The sequence below is a fragment of the Osmerus mordax genome, chromosome 22, assembly GCF_038355195.1.
Source record: "Osmerus mordax isolate fOsmMor3 chromosome 22, fOsmMor3.pri, whole genome shotgun sequence".
NCBI classification, from domain to species: Eukaryota; Metazoa; Chordata; class Actinopteri; order Osmeriformes; family Osmeridae; genus Osmerus; species Osmerus mordax.
Genome location: NC_090071.1, coordinates 4,849,747 through 4,871,126, shown reverse-complemented (window position 1 = coordinate 4,871,126; position 21,380 = coordinate 4,849,747). Strand labels below are relative to the sequence as shown.

General features: G+C 48.8%; 1 protein-coding gene across 1 annotated transcript in view; it reads right to left on the bottom strand.

Moving 5' to 3' along the window:
* The window catches only part of ush2a (Usher syndrome 2A (autosomal recessive, mild)), a 269,485-nt gene that overhangs the window by 83,870 nt on the left and 164,235 nt on the right, over nt 1–21,380 (bottom strand). Inside the window, exons 14-28 of the mRNA XM_067260969.1 lie at nt 21,333–21,377; nt 20,648–20,843; nt 17,820–18,109; nt 17,248–17,605; nt 16,221–16,410; nt 13,787–13,950; nt 13,119–13,277; nt 12,390–12,618; nt 11,859–12,130; nt 11,492–11,770; nt 10,578–10,747; nt 9,983–10,127; nt 7,351–7,457; nt 6,872–6,995; nt 1,629–1,759 (exon numbers count right to left, since the gene is read on the bottom strand). Of these exons, the coding sequence (XP_067117070.1) occupies nt 1,629–1,759; nt 6,872–6,995; nt 7,351–7,457; nt 9,983–10,127; nt 10,578–10,747; nt 11,492–11,770; nt 11,859–12,130; nt 12,390–12,618; nt 13,119–13,277; nt 13,787–13,950; nt 16,221–16,410; nt 17,248–17,605; nt 17,820–18,109; nt 20,648–20,843; nt 21,333–21,377 (2,859 nt within the window). The remainder of the gene's footprint in view (nt 1–1,628; nt 1,760–6,871; nt 6,996–7,350; nt 7,458–9,982; nt 10,128–10,577; nt 10,748–11,491; nt 11,771–11,858; nt 12,131–12,389; nt 12,619–13,118; nt 13,278–13,786; nt 13,951–16,220; nt 16,411–17,247; nt 17,606–17,819; nt 18,110–20,647; nt 20,844–21,332; nt 21,378–21,380) is intronic.

Below are 21,380 nucleotides of genomic sequence, written 5' to 3'. Positions count from 1 at the left end.
GGTGCTAATCCCATTAGAATAGTTGAATTGGCTAATGGGGGAACTAATGGGCGAGCTATCTGGGGACATTAATCGGCCGTGACACCACTCCTAGTGTTAATTACCAAACTAGCCTAACTAAATGTGTTTGTGAACAACGACTCAGACCAGGCCTAGTATGGAGAAAGTAGCAAAGCTGGAGTGTGTGTGTGTGACAGATGTGTATGTGTGAATTTGTAAGTCAGGGACAAAGTGTGTGTGTTTGTGTGATTTTCTGAGGGAGTATCTGTGCGTGTGTGTGAGAGAGAGAGAGGGAGAGAGAGAGAAAGAGAGAGAGAGAGGGAGGGAGGGGGAGGGAGACTGATGGTGGTCTTATGGACTAGAGTAAAATCATCTCTCATCATGGCTTTCATCATCATAGTCGTTGACTCTCCCCTGTGTGTCTGTGTAGATGGATAGGGGGGTCAGGCTTAGAGTGTGTGTGTATGTGTGTGTACGTGCAGCTTAATTAGCTTGCGATTGGTATTCACGCATCGTGACTGCAGGGAATGAGTTAATTGGAGTGCAATTCAAACCCTGACACACTTTGAAAGTTTACTGACTGGGAGGAACTGATAGAGCTGCACAGCAGACTGAAGAGATGGAATCACCCGGCCCTAGTAACGGAGGGCCCTAGTAACGGAGGGCCCTAGTAACGGAGAGTTAGGGCTGTGTTTTCGTCAGATGTTTCAGAACTTGTGTTTGTGATGCAAAATTCTTAACATAAATTAATATTTTTTTGCATAACATTTGCAGCCATGTTTGTAGTTCCATGCTGGGAACACTGTGGAGTCCCTTCGCTTCCTGGGCACTATCCTCTCCCAGGACCTCAAGTGGGAACTGAACATCAGCTCCCTCATCAAGAAAGCACAACAGAGGATGTACTTCCTTCGGCAGCTGAAGAAGTTCAACCTGCCAAAGACAATGATGGTGCACTTCTACTCAGCCATCATTGAGTCCATCCTCACCTCCTCCATCACCGTCTGGTACGCTGCTGCCACTGCCAAGGACAAGAGCAGACTGCAGCGTATCATCCGTACTGCTGAGAAGGTGATTGGCTGCAATCTGCCTACCCTCGAGGACCTGCACACCTCGAGGACCCTGAGGCGAGCGAGGAAGATTGTGGCCGACTCCTCCCACCCTGGACACTCCCTGTTTCAGTCACTCCCCTCCGGCAGAAGGCTGCGGTCTATCAGGACCAATACCTCACGCCACAAAAACAGTTTCTTCCCTTCCGCTGTTGGCCTCTTCAACAAGGCCAAGGGACCACACTGACTCAAATGACTTATTGCTTAAAACACACTGCTTTTGCACTGCACCACAACATGGTATCTTGTACATTTGTATTTTTTGTAATATTTGTATTTTTGTATTTTTATATTGTAATTTACGGCAACTTATATTTATCCCACTTAGTACTGCTAGTTTATGTACCCTTAGTATAGTTAGTCCACATATTTACATTTTAGGTATATGTTTATTGTATGCACCTTCCTGCCAAAGCAAATTCCTTGTCTGTGCAAACTTTCATGGCGAATAAATCCCTTTCTGATTCTGATTCTGATTCTGATTTAACCAAATGTATCGACGGCCATATTTGTAGTTAGTACCTGAGGGTCAAACAGGAAATACAGGCGGCCATTCCGGATCTGCAGCGCCAAGTACTCTTCCTGGCTGCCGGGGGAGACAGCATAGAACAGCAGTCCGTCAGGAGCCCTGGTCCTGAAACTGAGCTGTACACCTGGAGAAAGAGAGGAGAGAAAGAGGACAAAAGAAGTGATATCAAATGAAAACAAAGGAAAGACAAGAATTGTTTTGTGTGTGGGTGGATGGGTGGGTGGGTGGGTAAATCTAAAGAAGGAGAAGAAAATCTGTTCTCAGAGAAAGAGAGAGAGTGAAAGAAAGAGCGAGAGAGGAAAGAGAAAGAGAATGAGTGATGAAACGTGAGGGATCCGGATAGAGGCTTGTGAGCATTCAGCTCTGATATAAGGTGTGTGGGGGGAGGGTGAAATGCACTAAGACTTCAAACAGGAAGCTGTAGCCTCACTACAGGAAGTGACACACAGACTCTGACAAGTAGATTTAGACTGGGTGAGAGGGGAGAAGAAGGGAGAGTGTTTCAGTGTATTCCAGAGAGATTGAGTGTGTGCGTATGTGCGCGTCTTCATCGGTGCTTCTCAGAGGCTGCTACATAGTTAGATGAGGAGGTTAAATATCAGCATCAGATCTAATCCCAGGACACCACTGTGTGCTAATCTCATTTAATCTGGGTAATCTGGCCGTGCGGGCCTGCTCCCTCTGGACCTCCGGTTCCAGGGGATCTGACCCGCCTGCAGCCCCCAGAACATGGGTCCATCCCCCACCTCCCCGGATCTCAGGGATTACGCCCAATCCCCGGAACACGCAGACACGAGAGGAGAGGAGCGCACATGGAATCCTGAGCTGCTGCACACGCTCTCTCTGGGAATAGACAGTGTGGGAATTTAGGAGAAGATGGGAAAGGGGGTGTGAAGAGAGGAGTAGGTAGGAGATGTGAGGAGAGGAGCCAGGAGGAGATAAGAGGAGCAGGGAGGAGATGAGAGGAGTAGGGAGGAGATGAGAGGAGTAGGGAGGAAATGAGAGGAGTAGGGGGGAGTTGAGAGGAGTAGGGAGGAGATAAGAGGAGTAGGGAGGAGATGAGAGGAGCCAGTAGGAGATGAGAGGAGTAGGGGAGAGTTGAGAGGAGTAGGGAGGAGATGAGAGGAGTAGGGAGGAGATGAGAGGAGCCAGGAGGAGATGAGAGGAGTAGGAGGGAGTTGAGAGGAGTAGGGAGAAGATGAGAGGTGTAGGGAGGAGATGAGATGAGAGGAGTAGGGTGGGGTTGAGAGGAGTAGGGTGGGGTTGAGAGGAGTAGGAAGGAGATGAGAGGAGTAGGGTGGGGTTGAGAGTAGGGGGGAGATGAGAGGTGTAGGGAGGAGATGAGAGGAGTAGGGGGGAGTTGAGAGGAGGCATTTGGGGGCAGGGAATGGGGAGACTAAAACACAATTTATACTGTATTGGAGTTTGATCTACCAGGGTTAGTGTCAATTAACCCTTTTCACACATATTTAGGTATAACAACAAATGTATTTGACTTAACCACTCTTCCTAAACAAAAGCATTTTTAATGCTTGCTGACCTTTCATTTTAAATTCAGAATCAGCTGTAAACAGAACTGACCCGAACAAAGATGGATACAGTGAAGGAGTACAAGTAGGGGTCTAGGTCATGATTTATTTACATCGTAATCTGCTGACCACTAACAGACATGCAGTGTCCACTATACACAACAGGCAAAGAGGCGCCTGCATCTGTGACCTTGTCGTCCTGCAGACGAGAGGGGCCTCGACAGATATGTGATGTTACATTAACCCACTTTAACCTTTTATCTTCCCCTCTCTCTCTCTCTCTCTCTCTCTCTCTCTCTCTCTCTCTCTCTCTCTCTCTCTCTCTCTCTCTCTCTCTGTCTCTCTCTCTCTCTCTCTCCGTCCATCTCTTTCTCTGTGCCTACTCCTTTCCTTCCTCTTGTCTCTCTCTTCTATCCCTCTTTCTCCCTCTTTTAACTCTCATGAGGCCTGATGGGTTCTAAGGACTACATCAGGGGACTGTTTGTGTGTGTGTGTGTGTGCGCGTGTGTGTGTGTGCGTGTGTGATAGTAGATCTGAGTGGTCAGCAACCCTCTTGTGTCTCAGTGGGCCCCAGGTGTGACAGCCACTTTCAAACCATCATCTGAAACAGCTGGTCATCAGAGTGGGTGTGTATGTCTGTGAGCATGTGTGTGTGCGCGTGTTTTCGAGCGGGTGTGTTTGCCACACATGATGTACACAGACAGAAAACCTTCCTTTTCCCCTCCTCATCCTCCTTCCCTCCTCCTCCTCCTCTCCCCCCAGTCCTTCTCCATCTCCTCCTTCCCCCTCTCGTTCCCCTACGTATCTTCCAATCGCCCTCCCCTCCTCCCTCTTTCCCGGACAAATAAACAGATGCAGTAGGAGTGTGATCTGTTTAGAGCCTAACCTGGATAACTCTGGTCATGTTGAGCGCTGTGGAGCATTAATCAGAGCCAGCGTATTAATGAGAGTCGAGGAAAACGCTAATTACTGTCATAGATCTGCAGCACCCCATTAAATATACAAATGACAGAATTAAAGAGACCGGCCTCTCCTGATTAATCTTTAAATGGGGAAAACTAATGATGTCTGCGCAAAGTTTTCCTTCACTCTGCCTCTCACTGACACCGGTTGGCAATCAATCAAATTAATTAGGGAAAATCATTTGTATCATTTAACATTTCTCTGTCTCTCTCCGTCTCGTTCTTTCACTCTCTCGCTTTCACTCTCTCGCTTTCACTCTCTCGCTTTCACTCTCTCCGTCGCCTTTTCTCTCTCTCTCTCTCACGCTCTCTCTATCAGGCATGCAGAGTATTAGTGATGTAGTGTAGATGGTGTGAATATCATTCTCTCTTTCTTCCTCTCAGTTTGCTCCCTCTCTCTCTCTCTCTCTCTCTCTCTCTCTCTCTCTCTCTGATGTTCCGATGTTTTATCTAGTTTAATTTCCGTTCCGTTGGATGAAACTGGATTTGACTGCTTCCACAAGATCACCATGTATCTGAGACGTTTGGAAGCAAAGTGTGCGGTGATACTCTGAACTATCAAGTTGATTCACTATATAATGTTTTTCACAATTTCCCTAAAGACAACGTAATCTGTTTATGTAAATTACACAAATACACTGCAAAATATATCACTAACCTTTCAGACATGTCTTGTAGATATTTATTGATATCTATAATTTGTTTATTTTTTATAATTTTTAGTATTATTGTTTGGGGATGGTTACTAATTTATCTGCACCAGCTAAGTGAGCTCCACAGACATATTAAAGTTGGATGACTAAATATGTCAGTCTGGCATTAAAGCCATATCCCAGCATTGATTTCACATGATATAAAAGTCTTGTTTTGAAAGGAGATTTAACATACATATTGTGACCCCTTTCAAAGACAAGTGGTCGTAATTTCATGTTCCGATGAACCGAGACAAGAGATCAGAATGAAATAATTATGTAAAAAGACATGATCGTCCGATTTATTAATATTCTAGAATGTTCTAGATTGGTCCATTATGTTGATGGAGGCAGAAAATGATGATATGTACGTTTAGACAGAAAGCCCATCAGAGCACTCTCCGCCACTGATCACCTACACCTGCTAATCAATATCCCTACAAACACACACATACCCACACACACACACACACAGCATTTCTAATCGGATTAGTTTGATTTGTTTACTGTTATGTGTGTCTTGACTGACATTATTGGACTCAGAATGGTATTAGCATTGACTCCGGAGGAAGTATTCATTTTGGGCTGACTTGATGATGATGCTGCATGAGTCCAGCACCTGACTAAATGTACTCCCTCTGAGACTCTACTGGACAGGAACAACTCTGACTAGATTGTAACTGTGCCATGGTTTACGCTGGCTGGAGCAGATCCCGTTGGTTATGTGTTTGAGAGTGGATGATTCTGATTGTATATACAGTATATAGGCGTGTACATGTGTGTGCATGTATGTGTGTTTGTGTGTGCGTATGTGTGTGCGTGGAATGAACTGATTGCTCAGGTTTGTCCCTCTCCTTCCTTCATCAGAGAAGGTGGGGGCCCAAGGACACCTCCTCCCCCTCCTCCCCCTCCTCCCCCCCCTGACTGTGGCCATTGATCAATTAGGACCTTAGCAGGCGTCCAGGCCAGGCCTGATTTATAAAGATTTATCCCTGTGTCAGTATTTAAGGCAGAAGAGGGGAAATAGCAGTGCAAGATTTTAATAAAGCTACAGAGGGGGACGCTAGTTTGTGTCCACTCACGCACACTCACACACACACACACACACACACATACACGCTCTCTCTCACACACACACACACACACACGCTCTCACACACACACTCACCCTCTCTCACACACACACACACACACGCCACCACCACAAGGTCACAGTGGAGTGGGGGTAGTTTGCGTCCAGTGGAATATTCTGCGTCCTTAGCAGGTCTTGCTAATGGGTGTAAATGGAGGCTGGATGAGGTGTTCTCTGTTCAAAACGGTTTACTCAGTTTATTCAGGTGGATCATTGTAGATAACATACACACGTACACACACATACACACATAGCAGACACACACACGACACACACACCATTCAGAAACAATGTCCTATTTCATTCAATCTCTAGAAGTAGACAATTTTTCATGGTCATATTTACAGTATACCACAAATAAAGAACAACTGAAATCATTATAAAGCCCCCCTCCCCCACCACTACCACCAATAAAAATAAAATAATAAATAATTAGGCTTTTAATCAATCAAATGAAAATCTATACAATTTCAAATGTGTTTCCACACTGCATGGTGAGGTGAGTGAAAACATCAGTTCCAAGTGATCAGATCTGTACACACCCATACACACACACATACAGCTATAGTGACTCTGACAAGCGACAAACTCTGACTGTTCCTGCTGCGTTCACAGACGAAGCAGAACATGTTTGGATTTGAAACGTAATTATTCTAATTATGACGGTAAACAAAAGACTAATTGTCCTTAGTAAGAGTGTGGAAGTCATTCATTTAGACGTGTGATGTTTGAGCTTAACTCACACACACACACACACACACGTACACAACCACACAAACGTGCATGTACGCATGCCCAAACATGCGCACACACACTAAATCAAAGAAATATGTGTGTGTGAGTCTGTGTGTAGGTCTGTGAGTGTGTGTGTGAGTGAAAGAGAAAGAGAGAGATAAAGAGAGAGAGGACCCCACCACGCACCTGTAAAGTCATTGTTGACTGGTAGTGTATCACTAGGAAACCGGTAGTAACCGTTACCGGGAAACCTTGTTCCCCTGACAACCGGGTCATCAGAATCGGAGAGGGACAGGTCTGTCCGCTCCACCTGTATACAGTCAGTAAACAAATAATAGATGGTAAACAACATTACATGTTAACTGAAGATACTAGTAGTGGACTACAGACAATAACAAAAAACATGGACAGACAGACAGGCATGCAGACAGTCAGTAGGTCAGACAGGCATGCAGACAGTCAGACAGGCATGCAGACAGTCAGACAGACAGGCATACAGACAGTCAAACAGACAGATAGTCAGACAGACAGGCATGCAGACAGTCAGACAGACAGTCCGTCAGACAGGCATGCACACAGTCAGACAGACAGGCATACAGACAGTCAGACAGACAGGCATACAGACAGTCAGACAGTCAGTCAGTCAGACAGGGATGCAGACAGACCTGGTAGAGGGGTGGGGGTCCGTTGGGCCTGGAGGGGGGGTCCCAGGACACCTGCATGGTCGTCTCATTCAGAGGCTTCAGTTTGGGGGACAACAATCCTGCAGGAGCTAGGGAGGGAGGGAGGTAGGGAGGGAAGGAGGGAGGGATAAAGACAGGTACTGTATTAAAATGTGTCACAAGTAGAAATTAAATAAATTGAAAGATGGAGGGATGGGGATGGAGGGAGTGATGGGTATGAAGATGGAGGGATGGAGGATATAAAGGATGTGTGTGCATTAGAAATCATCTCAGAGACAGGCGTGTGCTGTGGTAATGGTCTAAATGAGCCAGCCAATAGGAGTAAATCACCTGGTACTGACACGCACACACACCCAGAGGCTCTTAGATGTTAGCTGGCCTCTCATCCTCCCATTAGAACACACATCATAAATTACAGCCAATCAGCATCGCTGTAGTCAAAAAAAAACTACAACTATGGAAGAATGCAAGAATCCTTTAATGGAACAATCAACTGCTTTGAACCCTATAGAACTACAGAACAGTGGTCTCTATGGTGACATGGAGAAGGAGGAGCCCCACATTAGTCTGTGAATGCTTATGTACCTGGGAGGGGAAGACGGGGAGATAAGAGGGATGTGCAGTATTATTTCAGAAACAGTGTAAGCAGGTGAGTGTGTGCGTGTGTGTGATTGTGTGTGTGTCTTGTATAAGAGCTCTCCCTTAATTGATGCGCTGTCATGATAATAGCCTGTCATGTTTTCATCCATGTACGTGTGTGTGTGTGTGTGCGCTGTTTGTGCGAGCACAACCAAGTTACAACCCCTGTCATGTACTTACTGCTGTCCCCCACTTGATGAAAGCCATACACACACAAACACACACACACACGTCTACAAACACAAACACACATCCGAAAAAACGCACGCATGCACACACACACTTTCCTCTCCGACTCAGCGATGACGTTTCCACAACAACAAGGTTAACCATCCAGCAGAAAGGTTAATACTGCCTTCAACATGTTAATGAAGCAGCTAAATCACCAGGCAGTTCCCTGGACGCCCGTCTGGAGCAGCAGGACCCCTGCTTGCTGTTTTTACACCCGGCTGACATCTTTTATAAGCCCAGGGGTCAGTCTGCACCTAAACACACTGTAACACAGCTTTCTACAGGAACTCTATTGATCCACGCATAATCGTCCAGCGAAGGCCAGTCCTTAGTTGAGGGGAGAAATATGCATGGCAGGGTTCACGTCAATGCTGTGTGTGTGTGTGTGTGTGACCATGGCTTGTAGAACATGTCTTTAAAGATGTAGGATACATAAAATATCCCCATCAACCAATGATTAGCTGGTCACGTCCCTGCGTGATCAATACACTGTAGTCTCTGTAGGAGAAGTGCTCATTTACACACACACACGGACACACACTGTAGTCTCTGTAGGAGAAGTGCTCATTTACACACACACACACACACATATCTGTTCTAAAGCTGAGATCTTCTGAGTTTGTGTCCTGTGTATCAGTGCAGTGGAATATGACATCCTTTCTGAAGAGTTCTGACCAGCTGCCCTGTATTCCGGCTAACAGATGGCTGTGCTGTCTAATGGTGTTTGTGTGAGTGTGTGTATGTGTGTACGCCTGTGTGTCTGTAATGTGTATTGTGTGTGTAAACAGTCATAAAGTGAGGGATCATTAGGCTTGGCGCTAAGCTGGAGGAACAGAAGAGATGGCACAAAGTCTTGGATGCTCCTACCATCAAATAGCGTGTGTGTGTGTGTGTGTGTGTGTGGGCGGGGGAGGGGGGGGGTAGTGTGTTACAAGTAGAATGCAAAACCAGAAATCTGATCAACTGAGGAGGTAGATGTTGGTCTGTTTGTGAGGTAGCTGACACACACACACACACAGAGACACACACACACACCAAAGTGGTGGAAGCATTTAAACAACAAGCATATGGAGATGGGTGTGAGAGGGTTGTGTGTGTGTGTGTGTGTGTGTGTGTGTGTGTGTGTGTGTGTGTGTGTGTGTGTGTGTGTGTGTGTGTGTGTGTGAGCCCGGCCATATTGGGCTGGCCATATGTTAACACTGCAGAGCAGACCCGCTGCAGAATGATTCACTGCTGTGTTCGTGTTGGAGTGTTTGAGTGTGTGAGTGTGTGCACGTGCCTGCGTGTGTCTATCAGCACTGATCAATTAGACCTCATCCCCGTCCCAGTGATTTGTGTCTCAGTTATTAAAGGCAGCTAATTCATCCTACTTCCATGTTGGTTATAAATCTGAGCCGGGAGCAGTGTGTGAGTGACCGAGGGTGTGTGTGTGTGTGTATGTGTGTGTGTGTGATTCATGGCCAGTGGGGAGTGTGTGCTACGCCACATTTTTCTCCTTGTAATTAACAGTAAATTGTTTTTACTGCCATGTGCAATGAATTTCCCCTCTGGTTACACCATCAACGCTGCTCAAGTGTTGAGTGTGTGTGTGTGTGTGTGTGTGAAGGAAGAGGGGTGGGTTGAAGTTGCTAAGTGACAAGGAATATGAAAGGACTGACAATAGAGGAGAGAAAGAGACACAGTGTGTATGTGTGTGTGCGTGTGTGTCTTACTTGTGTGTGTTAGCTGTGTGTGTGTGTGTTACCTGCAGGTAGCGTGCGTCCAGAGGCAGCCTGGCTGTGGACACAGGCCAGCCTGGTGCAGAGAGTGACAGAGAAGGAGTAGGAGGTGTAGGGCTCCAGACCCACAGCCAGGTACACACGCTGATCACCACCTGCCACGTCAACCACCTAACACACACACACACAAGACCATGCACACACACAAAACCATGCACAGACACACACACACAAGACCATGCACACATACACACACACAGGGTCATAGGGTAATCCTTCTCATTCGTCCTCTTTAGGGAACGCTGAATAGACATATTTATAATAAAACAGACTATCTGGGAGACACACACACACACACACCTATCAGTCTCATTAAAGCCTGATAAAGGAATCTCATTAGGACCTGTATTGTTGAAGAACAGCAGAGCTCGTTAAGGACCCTAACGATCCTAACGAGTCTAAGGAGCCAGGGGAGGCGAAGGTGAGGCGGACATGGTGCAAGGCATGCTGGGATTGATAGTGTTGGAGCACTGACATTACAACCTTTATGGAATCCTCACCTGTAAGGTAAACCGTGTGTGTGTGTACCTGCGTGTGTGTGTGTGTGGGGGGGGGGTCTACCTGTGTAAGGACAGAGGGAGCGTAGGGGTTGGAGCTGTGCTGATTGACCAGGTTAACTCTGTACTTGGTAACCTCTCCCCTGGCCTCCTGACCCCGGGGTGACCTCCACGTGACATTCAGGCTGGAGGACGACACAGGCCACACTTCAGGAGCAGGCATGAACTCTGGGACTGCAAGGAGGACACACACACACACACACACACACACAAACACACACAGAAACACACACCAATTAAAAATATTGTGCAGCCATATTCCTATTTACAATTCACTGTATATCTATAGAGAAAATGTGAGGGTTGTGTAAGAAGTGTGGGAATGATACAGTAGAATGGTAGAATGGAGGGATGGAGTAAAAGAGGGATGGAGGAATGGTGGGAAGGAGAAATAAAAGATTAGATCGAGTGATCCCATCTCTTTCCAGTGATGGTGCCATTCCATGCTGGGTGGTGTGAAATGTGATTCTTGACTATTAGACACACACACACTCACAAACACACACATACCCGTACACATATACATGCACACACATGCATACAAACACACATACATTGTGTATGCACACACAGACACACGGCGTGTAATGTAATTCACGGCTGTTACACAGACACATCCAGAGCTCACAGGCTTGTTTGGGGGCACAGTTTATTTCTAATGAGCCATATCATCTCTTTGGAATTCAAATGCCTTAATGAGACTCCCCCCTCCTCCTCTCTCTCTCTCGTACCCATTTCTCCATGCATCCAGTGTTCTACTCTCAACTTCTCTCAATACCTGTACCATGGTTCTCTCTCTCTCTCTCTCTCTCTCTCTCTCTCTCTCTCTCTCTCTCTCTCTCTCTCTCTCTCTCTCTCATTGTGTGTACACTGGTTAAAGTCTGTAAGTGTGTGTGTATGTGTGTGCGTGGTACTGACCCCCCTCCTCTGTGCGAACGCTGGACCAGTCTGACATCACGCTACCCGCCATGTTGACGGTCAGAACTCTCAGCTGATAGGTTGAAAAGGGCTGGAGGCCAGTAACCACGGCACTGCTCTCCGGAGGCGGGTCAGCGCTCCCATTGGCCGATCCGGGCGGGATACTCAGATCCAGCCAACCACTGCTGATGAACACACTCTGCTCCGGGGCGGGGCTTGTGAGGTTTTCCTGCAGTTCCATTGGTCCTCGCAAAAGTATTTCATATTTTATTATCACTCCTGTTGAATGGAAGATACCATTTGGATTGTACCATTAGGATAAGGGGGGCGGGGGTGGAGGTGGCTTAACCTGCATGTTGGATCATACCATTAGGCTGGGCAGGGGGGTCCCAGCTGGCGTGTATCTGGTGAGGCCCGGTGGCGTTGAGTCGGGGTGCAGGCTGGTCCTGGGGAGGTGCGGGGGCGGTGAGGAGGAGCAGCGGAGGGCTGGAGGAGGCACAACCCCCCAGCGTGCAGGCCTGGAGGGTGAAAGCGTAGCGGGTGTGAGGGGTGAGGCCCCTGGCGGAGGCCTCGGTGGCCAGGCCGGAGTAGTGCAGACGCACCTCCCCACTCCCCAGGGCCACGGAGCGGAGGACAAACCTGGAGGAGAGGACAAGAGGGGGAAGAGAAGAGAGAGGAGAAAGGAAGAGATGAAGAGGACGGGGAGAGGAGGTGGAGAGGAAAAGGGGAAGAGGAGGAGGGTGGGAGGAAGAGGAGAAAAGGAATAAAAAGAGGGGGAGGAAAAGAACGTTTCCCGTTTTCTATAACTTTTTCCACTGTCTTTCCACCAAATATTCCATCTCATGTTCTCTCTCTGTTCCCTTGCTGTCTCCCTCCCCCACCAGGCCCTGTCCCTCACCTCTCCAGAGGTCCGCTGTGGTTCTGGGTCAGGCTCCAGTTGAAGCTGGCCCCCGTGGGACCGCTTCGACCCAGCAGGTTCAGCTGCAGCCGCTCTGGGTCTGGTACCGAGGAGGAGGTCCGGTACTGGGCCGCCGGGCTCTCAGTAAGCCCGTTAACGTTAGCCGTGAGCAGCCGGTATGAGTACAGCGTGTAGGGAGACAGGCCGGTGTCCTCAAACGTCTCTGAGCCTGAGAGGAGAGAACACACACTCAGTATCACATCACACACACACAAGCATACAGAGGCACACACATTACCTTTAGAAACGTTTGTGCTACAGCCACACCAAGAACTGTGTTAGCCCCACCATGACACAAGCAGGAAAAACGTGTATTCTATTGTGTGTGTATTCACATTGAAATTCAGACATTAATGTGAGCCCCACGACTGTATGGATGACTTAAATAGTGTTGCAAATAACCTAGACCCATGTCAGAATGTCAAAATGATAAAACACATTTTGCGACAGCTCAAGTTCAGTTTGGGACGGTTCATTTTGCACGCTACTGGGACGGTGAGGAAAAAGCCCTGACTGTCTCACACGCACACATATTCACACAGCATATACACACATGGTCAATTCCCATGTGTACACATATTTGACCACTTTTTACCATTCTCTAACATGGTTTCCACATCTGAAATAGAGAGAGAGTGTGTGTGTGTGTGTGTGTAAACAGGTACTTACTGAAGGGGTAGGAGCTGGGGCAGGTGTGCACCTCCAGTCCGTCTCGCAGGAGGGTGTAGGTGAGGACGTGTGAGTTGGGGGAGTCTGGGGGGGGCCAGGTCACACGGATAGAGGAGGGGCCCAGGACCACGCCCACTGGGGGGGGCTGCTGACTGGGAGCTGAGGGATGGTGGGAGGGGGGAGGGGGGAGAAGAAAGGGGAAAGAAACAAGCAGGGGGGGAGCAAAAGAGAGAGAGAGAGAGACAGAGAGAGAAAAGAAGAAAGAAAGGTGAGGAGGTATTTCCATGAGATCCATGCAGAGCCTCTTAACATACCAGAGGCCCCAGAGAGCCAGGCTCCCTCTGTGCCTCTAACTCAACTATCCCCTGGGTGGCAGCGTGTGTGTGTGTGTGTGTGTGTTTAGAATTAGCATCCCTCTGTGAGTCTAACTCAACACAGCCTCTAGGCACAGATAGCACAAGGATGGAAGCTCTACCCCTTGCTGACAAATACACACACACACATCTCACTCAAAGAAATCTAGACGTTCATATCATGAAAGAATAAATAACTGTACTTCAACAGATAACTATTACTTCAAATCCCTAATGCAATACCAGCATTTGCATGTTTGTGCGTGTACGTGTGTGTGTGTGTGTGTGTGTAGTGAAGGGATACCATGTTCGAACCTTTGCTGCAGCCCAGGTAGTTGTTGGGGTCCATGTGACTGGCCCCGGACACACATGAGTCACAGCGCTCTCCCGTCACCAAGGCCTTACACACACACCTGCCTGAGTCTGGGTGGCACTTGGCATCCACACTGCCCACTGGGTCACAGTTACACTGTACACACCTGGAGGAGAGAAGGCAGGAGAGGAGAGGAGGGGAGAGGAGGGGAGAGGAGGGGAGAGGAGAGGAGAAGAGGAGAGAGGGGAGGAGAGGAGGGGAAAGAGAGGAGGGGAGAGGAGAGGAGGGGAGAGAAGAGGAGGAAAGAGAGAGGATCATATAAAAAGTTGACTACATCATAAGCTGTGTGTGAGTGTGTGTATGTGTGTGTGTGTGGTGGGGGGGGTAGAATAAGTGTTGGGTCTTCACCCCCCCCCCCCCCCCCCCCCCCTGCTATAACACTGCTTTCACAGATACCTCCTGTTACAGCGCTGGGTGGGTTATGTGTGTGTGACAGTTTATGTTTGTGTGTGTGTCCAGCATGTGATCCTCCAGGGGGGTATATGCAGGGTGTGGTGGGGGGGTCAGGGGGTGGGACACCAGTCTGGTGTTACCCCTGTGGACCACGACACTAGGGTTATTGGCAGGCCAAGCGCCTGACACCCTTACACACACACACATATAATTGCACACACCTCTCACAATTCCAAAGCCATCTATACAGACTACTGAACCCCCCCCCCCCACACACACACACACACACACTCTGACACCCTTCGACTAGCGGCGTGAAAAGCCACAGCTTCTTAACGAGCCGCAAATTTGTCCTGTCAACTGCAGGGCGCTCTGGGGGTTCCACCATCACACACACACACACACATACACACACACACACACACACATACACACACACAACCGCACCACCCTCTCAATTTCTAACGCGACACGACCTTCACTCCTCTCCCAAGGAGAGAGAAAACACCAGCATCACACCAAGCCTCTCTCTTTTTCATCAGTCTGAAACGTGTGTGTGTTATGTTCCTCCACAGTGTGTAGTATGTTCCTCCACACAGCTAAATAGTGATAAACTCCCATTATGTGTGTATGTGTGTGTGTGTGTGTGTGTGTGTGTGTGTGTGTGTGTGGGGGAGAGAGAGAGAGTGTCTCTGTGTGAGACGAGACTTTCCTCCACACACACATACACAAGCATGTGTGTGTGTGTGTGTGTGTGTGGTCGTGAGCACACGGGTGCGTTTTCCTGTGTACTAGTAATAAATGTTGTAAATGTAATCCCAACTAACTGAATTTGCATCTTTCACTGCGCCGGGGAGAATAGGGGTCGGTTTGCTGTGACCCTCTCTCTCTCTCAATTTAGGTTACCCTAAACCACACACACACACACATACACACACACATGGCCTACAGCAAACAGGAGAAGCAGATAAAGACGTAGCAGACACTATAAATCAAAATAAAAAATACTATAAATCAGAATTTGCCGTGCGTCAGTGGGAAGGTAGCGGACGCGAGCAGCTAAACAGCTTAATGATATTCTGTTAGAGCAGCCGGAGCAGGAGTTAGCTGGCTAGAGTAATCCACTCTACTGTAACACCAAACCTCATCTCTCCCTCAAGGTTAAATGATTACCTTAACATCACACTGAGAACACTGTGTGGTTTGTGTGTGCGTGTTTATGTTTGCGTGTGTATTCCTTTATTTTCTTCCAGTCAGGAAATATCCTATAATATTCCGTAACCATATTGCGAGGGTTTGGCCAGGCTCCATTAGATGAGACGAGGGCGAGCGAGGGAGAAAACAAAATAAGATGCATGGTCTTATTGATGGAGGGAGGATAAACGAGTTTATAATATTTAGATAAAGAAATCTTTATTGTTCAGAGTCTCCTGACGCACTGAGCGCTTCCACTTTAATCACTTTAAAGACTTCATGCTTCATCCACACTGGAGCGCACCGATCGCTCACACACACTCTCGCACAAACACACACACACACATATATATGGATTAACAATCTATGATGTCTAGGGCGGTTGTTGTTGATGTATTGAAGACATTCACTTACTGGATTCACATCACACAATTCTACCCCCTCTCTCTCTCTCTCTCTCTCTCTCTCTCTCTCTCTCTCTCTCTCGCCCTCTTTCAACCCCACTCCCTCTCCCCCCTCATTTCCACTCTCTCTTTCTTTATCTCTCCATCTGACTGATTCTGATTCCATATCTCTGTCTCATTATTTAATTGTTGTGTGTCTAGGAAAGGAGTATCTTTGTGTGTGTGTGTGTGTGTGTGACAGTGTAGATGTCCAGGTGTGTGTGTGTGTGTGTGTGTGTGTGACAGTGTAGATGCCCAGGTGTGTGTGTGACAGTGTAGATGCCCAGGTGTGTGTGTGTGTGTGTGACAGTGTAGATGTCCAGGTGTGTGTGTGTGTGTGTCCTACCTGCCCAGCCCAGGGTTGAAGCCGTAGTGGAGCTCCTGACACAGGTCACACCTCCGGCCGCCCACGGAGGGATGAGCACACACACACTGACCGCTCCGCCCGTCACACACCTGCCCTGATGACCCCACCAGGTGACAGGCACACTCCACACACACACTCTGGTTGGACCCCATGGAGGATGCAAAGTACCCTGGAACACACACACACACAAACACATACAGATGTCAGTCCAGGATGGGCCTACGTGTAAGAAACATATTTGATTTAGAGATACAGGCACACATGGAACACACGGAACACATGGAAAACACGGAACACACGGAACACAACAGGAGTAGAAAATAACTCAGTAGAGTACAGTAGAGGACAGTACAAGACAGTAGAAGAGAGTAGAGCAAAAAAGAGCAGAATATATCAGACCAAATAATTTGGTAGTGATCTGATAGAGTACCTTCCCTCATCTGTCAAACATGAAGTGTGTGTGAGGGTGTGTGTGTGTGTGTGCGGTATTACAGTACCCCTGATTGTGCTGATGTTGTATCTCCATTACTAAAACAATACAGCAGCTGTTAACACTGACCCCCAACCATCACACACACAGACACACACACTTAGACCCGGACAAACACACATCCACAAAGACAAAAGCCCCCCCCCCCCCCCCCCCCCCCCCCCCCCCCACACACATGCAGGCACAAACAAATACAAACACACACCTATACTCTCACACAGACACAAAACCCCCCACCCACAATGGAAGAGAAGTGAGGGGGCCCTGCTACCCTCATGCCCCCCCAAGGTGCAGTTGACTAGAATGGGCATTGCCAGATCAATCACCAATGGAGAGCTGGCAAAGCGAGGTGGCCCACACACAGCCAGCCAGCTCTGTGCTAATGTACTAAAGCCCAGTGCAAATGCCAACCAACCATCATCATTGGATGCAGGACACACAGAAACACACACGCACACACACACGCACAAGCAATCCCACACAAACCTCACTAACACACACCAACACAACCCTCACCTGGTCTGCAGGCGCTGCAGTCCCGTCCGTGACGCGTCGGGACACACACACACTGCCCCGTGACGCCGTCACACACCGTCCCCCCCACCGCCCCTTGGGGGTCGCACATACACGAGACACACACCGCCGACGGAGCGAGGTCGGAGGTCATGTTGTAATAGTGGGGGGCACAGCGGGTACACAGCGCCCCCTCCACCCCCTCCTTGCAGGGGCACTGGCCGCTGGTGGGGTCACACACACCCCCCTCCACCGTCCCGCGGCCGTCACACGCACACGGCAGGCAGCCCAGGGAGTTACGACGTTCAAGGCTGTGGTAGCCACGGCGACAGGTGTCGCAGCGATGACCCTCCGTGTGTTCCTGACGCACGACGGAACAAAGAAACAAAGCCACCGAGCAAACAAATACATACGTCATTATCATCATGATTATCCTTATTTAAATCACTAGTAAATAGAACATTTGTTTTGTTAGATTCTCTAGAAACTCTGCACACTTGTTCGGTGTCTACTGTCTGAGCTACACACACACACAGAAACAAAAACACACCACAAACACACACATACACTCTCACCTTACACACACACTGTCCGGTGTGCGGGTCGCAGGTGGAGCCGGGCCTGGATCCCTGGGGGGAGCAGAGGCAGGGGGAGCAGCCTCCCAGTAGGTGGAGCCCATGCAGCCCTCTGGAGCAGGCGTGGCACCGCGCCCCCCCCACCCCCGGCCTGCACTCACACTGGCCCCCCTCGGGGTCACAGTGGGGGCCGGTCGACCCCAGGGGGTCACAGTCGCATGACACACACCCGTCTGGGTGGGACTGGTTCAGGAGCTTGTAGCCATAGTTACACCTGTCACAGGTTCGACCTGGAGAAGGAGAGGGGGGGAGACAGAGAGATGGAGAAAAGGGGAGAGAGGGAGAGAGAGAGAGAGAGAGAGAGAGAGAGAGAGAGAGAGAGAGAGGGGGGGGGAAAGAGGGAGAAAGAAAAAGAGAGGGAAAAGAGAATCTTATCCTACTGTGTGCATAAAGTTCTTAGAATCCAGATCAGAATCAGAATGGGTTTTATTCGCCATGAAAGTTTGCACTGACAAGAAATTTGCTTTGGCAGGAAGGTGCAAACATTAAACATATAGGAATCTAAAATTTAAATATGAGGACTAACTATACTAAGGGTACATAACTAGCAAACTAAGGGTACATAACTAGCAATGGAATTAGATTAATATACAATACTATATACTACTATTAGAAACTATACAATAAAATATAAAATAAAATATAAGTTGCAGTCATTTACAATATAAAAATACAAATATTACAAAAAATACAAATGGTACAGGATTGTATTGTCCAGTGCTAAAAGCAGTGTGTTTTAAGGGCATTGAGTCATGAAGTCAGTGTGAACCCTTGGCCTTGTGGGAGAGGCCAACAGCGGAAGGGAAGAAACAGTTTTTGTGGCGTGTGGTATCGGTCCTGATGGACCGCAGCCTTCTCCAAGGCTCTGCCAAGGATCTCCACCAAATACAGTATTTGTGTGTGTGTGTGTGTGAGAGAGAGAGAGCTCCATCATTAGCTCAGGTCCACTTTCTATGATGGATCACCCTCCCCAGGCAGATCACTTAATCTACGCATAGAGGAAATATAAATAAATTAAAAAGAATATGAGTGAATAGATGTAAAGGGAGGAATGAAGGGATGGAGGACGGACAGATGGAGGGATTGAGAAGGGATGGATAGGGAACAAAGGTATAGATTGATGGAGACATAGGGGGAAGGGATGGATGGAGGAAAGGACAGACTGATGAAGGGATGGAAGCAGGGAAGAAGAAAAATATGGATGGAGAGATGGATGAATGGAGAGATGGAGGGAGAAGCAACAGTATAATACAGTTGGTCATGTGACAGCGGTCTAGGTGGGGTCTGCTTGGATTCCAGTCGTGTCGTCCTGGTTTAATATATGCATGGGTGGGCGGGGCTTATTTGAATATTCCGTCCATGTTTCCAGACAGGCAATCTATCCCTAATGTTGCCATGGCAGCCCGAGGGCATGGCCGTCTACAAGGTGCAGTACCCTGTGCTGGAGACACTTGGCATTTCCACACCCTCCCTCCTCCCCCATTCTTCCCCCTTCCACCCCTGTTCCACCCCCTCCTTAAAACCCATCTCCCCCTACCTCCCTTCTTCTCAGCCCCCCCCTCCCCCTTCCCCATTCCTCTCCCCCATTCCCTCTAAAGTACCTCCCCCCCTGGCCACTCCTTCACTCGTCTCCCCCTCCTCACCCCTCCTCCCTTCTCCTTCCCCTTTGTGGCCGACACCACTTCAGTGAATTTATAGATATGAATGTATTTCTGGCTCGGCCCATATCTCACAGCCTGGATGTAGGGGAGTGAGTTAAGTGTGTGATGTGACAGTGAGGTGATGGATATTAGAAGGTATCAGTTTAAACGCACAGTGATGAACTGGGTTCCAGCTCCTAGACTGGTTCAACTAACATGCTCTATCCAGCACATATGCTGGTCCCATTGAAACACTCAATCCAGTCCATATGCTGGTCTCACCAACAGACTTTTTTAGCAAATAGACTGACGTCCTTACCTCCCTCCCTCCCTCCATTCCTCTATAATTCCTACATTCATTCCATCCTCTCTCTCTCTCTCTCTCTCTCTCTCTCTCTCTCTCTCTCTCTCTCTCTCTCTCTCTCTCCCTCCCTCCCTCCCTCCCTCCCTCCTTCCTTTCTCAACCTCCTTCTTCTCCCTCTCTTCTTAATTTCTCTTCCTTCCTTCATCCCTTGCTTTCTGTCCCTTCAATCCTCTCCCTCCCTCCCTGTCTAAGCAGCCAGCAGTACATCCATACATCACAGCAGCACAGTGTTATGTACACACTGGCACTTTGGCCACTTGATAAATTCTATCCTTACGAGGCCCCGTCTGCCACACTCACATACGAGGCCTGTAATAAATTGCCGTAATCAAATCTAATTTCTGAAAACACCTGAGGGAGCGACCGGCACAAAAACTGGGTCTTGTAAGAAGCGTGAAAAATACGAGAGGGCAGGAGCCGTTTATAATAATCAACTTGGCACTGAATTAGAGAATTAAAATTAGGTAGGCCCTTGATATTCGTGGCTTAGCAATAAACGTGATCTTGTGTGTGAGCGGCCGTTCCGCTTTGCATTTCATAGGAGAGGCTTCAAAGACGCGCAGGGAAGGAAGGGGGGAGGGAGGGGGAGCATGGGGGGAGGATTGGGGGAGGGCGAGAATTGGGAGGGGGGGCACATTTATTACAAGAGAGAGCGGGAGTGGTGGCAGCACTGGTGGTGCTGCTGGTGAACTGACCAGAACAACAACAGCGACCACAAGCAGACGGGCAGTGTTGGTTGCCAGGTGATTGACGGGCGACCCTACCTATGACGTTGGGTTTGCAGCCGCACTGGCCCGTGAGGGCGTGGCAGGTGAGGTTGTGGTGGGCGGAGCCGGCGGCGCTGCAGTTGCAGGGGAGACAGCCCTCTTCGTGCCACGGCTGCAGACGAAACGACCCGGAGACACACTGGTCACACCTGCGCCCTGACACGCGGGACTTACACCTGCACTGACCACCCACCTGGAGGGGGGGGGAGGGGGGAAAGAGGGGAGTAGAGGACAGGGGGAGAGTGGAGAGAGGTGAATGAGGGAGGAGAGAGTGGAGAGAGAGAGCCAGGGAGTGGAGAACAGGAGGGCCAGGGAGCGGTGGAGGAAGAGTGAAGGAAGATTGATTTTGAATTAGTCATCTTGTGTGTATATTGACACCCATTTGTCTCCGTAAAATGGCTGCCGTGACGACGGGATGGGTGGAGGTAGGAGAAGGAGGGAGGGAGAAGAAAAGAGGAGGGCAAAGGTTCTCTGTCCAAAAACCAATACAGGCCCTAATGAAACTTCTACGGCGATGCCATCTACATACTATCTACACACAGCTTCTCCCATCCATCATCCATCTCTCCCCCTCCTTGAGTAGAGAGAGGAAGAGGAGGGAGAAGGAGAGAGCGAGCGAGGGAGGAAACTAAAGAAGGGAGGGGAGGAAGAGAGGGGGCGGAGAGGATTAACAGGGACCTACCTGGTCACACTCCAGACTCCCGTTGACGGTGCCAGGGGTGTGGCAGTC